This window comes from Mus caroli, chromosome 6 (assembly GCF_900094665.2).
Source record: "Mus caroli chromosome 6, CAROLI_EIJ_v1.1, whole genome shotgun sequence".
Lineage (NCBI taxonomy): Eukaryota > Metazoa > Chordata > Mammalia > Rodentia > Muridae > Mus > Mus caroli.
This window is the reverse complement of record NC_034575.1, coordinates 116,321,845-116,322,872: the sequence shown is the minus strand read 5'-3', so window position 1 is coordinate 116,322,872 and position 1,028 is coordinate 116,321,845. Positions and strand designations below refer to the sequence as shown.

At 48.9% G+C, this 1,028-nt stretch overlaps 1 protein-coding gene across 1 annotated transcript in view; it reads right to left on the bottom strand.

The window, feature by feature from the left end:
* Positions 1 to 1,028, bottom strand: part of Usp18 (ubiquitin specific peptidase 18) — a 22,776-nt gene that overhangs the window by 8,661 nt on the left and 13,087 nt on the right. Inside the window, 1 exon segment of the mRNA XM_021165458.2 lies at positions 493 to 660. Within this exon segment, the coding sequence (XP_021021117.1) occupies positions 493 to 660 (168 nt within the window).

Below are 1,028 nucleotides of genomic sequence, written 5' to 3'. Positions count from 1 at the left end.
TGATTGCCGCCAAGACTGATGACATGGGTTCAATCCTCGGGACCCAGGTGGTGGAAGGAGAGAACTGACCTCCTCCCAAAAGTTGTCCTCTGGCTCCACTCATGCCACACACACACTAACAAATAAGTAAATGCAATTTGATTTTTTTTAATCTTTAAAAAAGAAGAAAAACAGAGAAGGATGCTCCTTTGTGAATCATTCCAAGCTGCAGTTATTTCTCTACTGTTGTATATAAATATGTTTGCTAAATATGGCAAACCAGGGGTCTGGGTCCCTGGATGGGAGCCTCACCCAGGAAGTTTGGCCCACACGATGCTGGTCCATATCACCTCACANTCTGCNGAGTTNCAGAGCAAGTCTTTGGCATGGGCTTGCTACTTTCAACTATAGCACTCATGGGTGAGCATGTGCAGCAGCTGAGAGGGACGGACGGTTATGTCAGAAGATCACAGACTCTGCTGGGGTAAATAAGGGGTGGAAGGCAAGCCTCACCTGTTCCTTGGTATCACCGAGGTCTTCCTCGGTTGGCAGAACCTGACTGAAATCCAAGCTCTGAGGGAAATTAACTGAGTGACAGATCTTTTCCGTCCTCGAATTCCTGGCAGAGAATCTCATGAGGTGAATGGTCAAGGTTTGGGGCAGATGAGTCAGCTTCAGAACCTGAAAAGGCAAAATCAGAATGAAGATGAAGTCTTTGGGCACAGGAGACGGGCAGCGTCAGAGCAGTGTCAGCAGAGGCTGGCAATGTGCTGGTTCCCACACGGGAGCGGCAGAGCAGCTTCAAGACTCGTGTGACTGAGTGTCACCCACCACACATCTCCACAGAAAGCCTCTGCTCAGGTACAGGAACCNTGAGATGTACTCTACACATCTCACCCTAAGGGGAAGGCCCTACCTACTGTTCTCAAACNCTCTCCTCTTGTCTCTAAAAAGTTCTTCCTGTCCCTCTCAGTGACAAGGTCTGAGATGCTAAGTCTGAAGTTGTGCAAATGAGAAGCCCAAGGACCCCAGGTACCCAGATTCCCTAT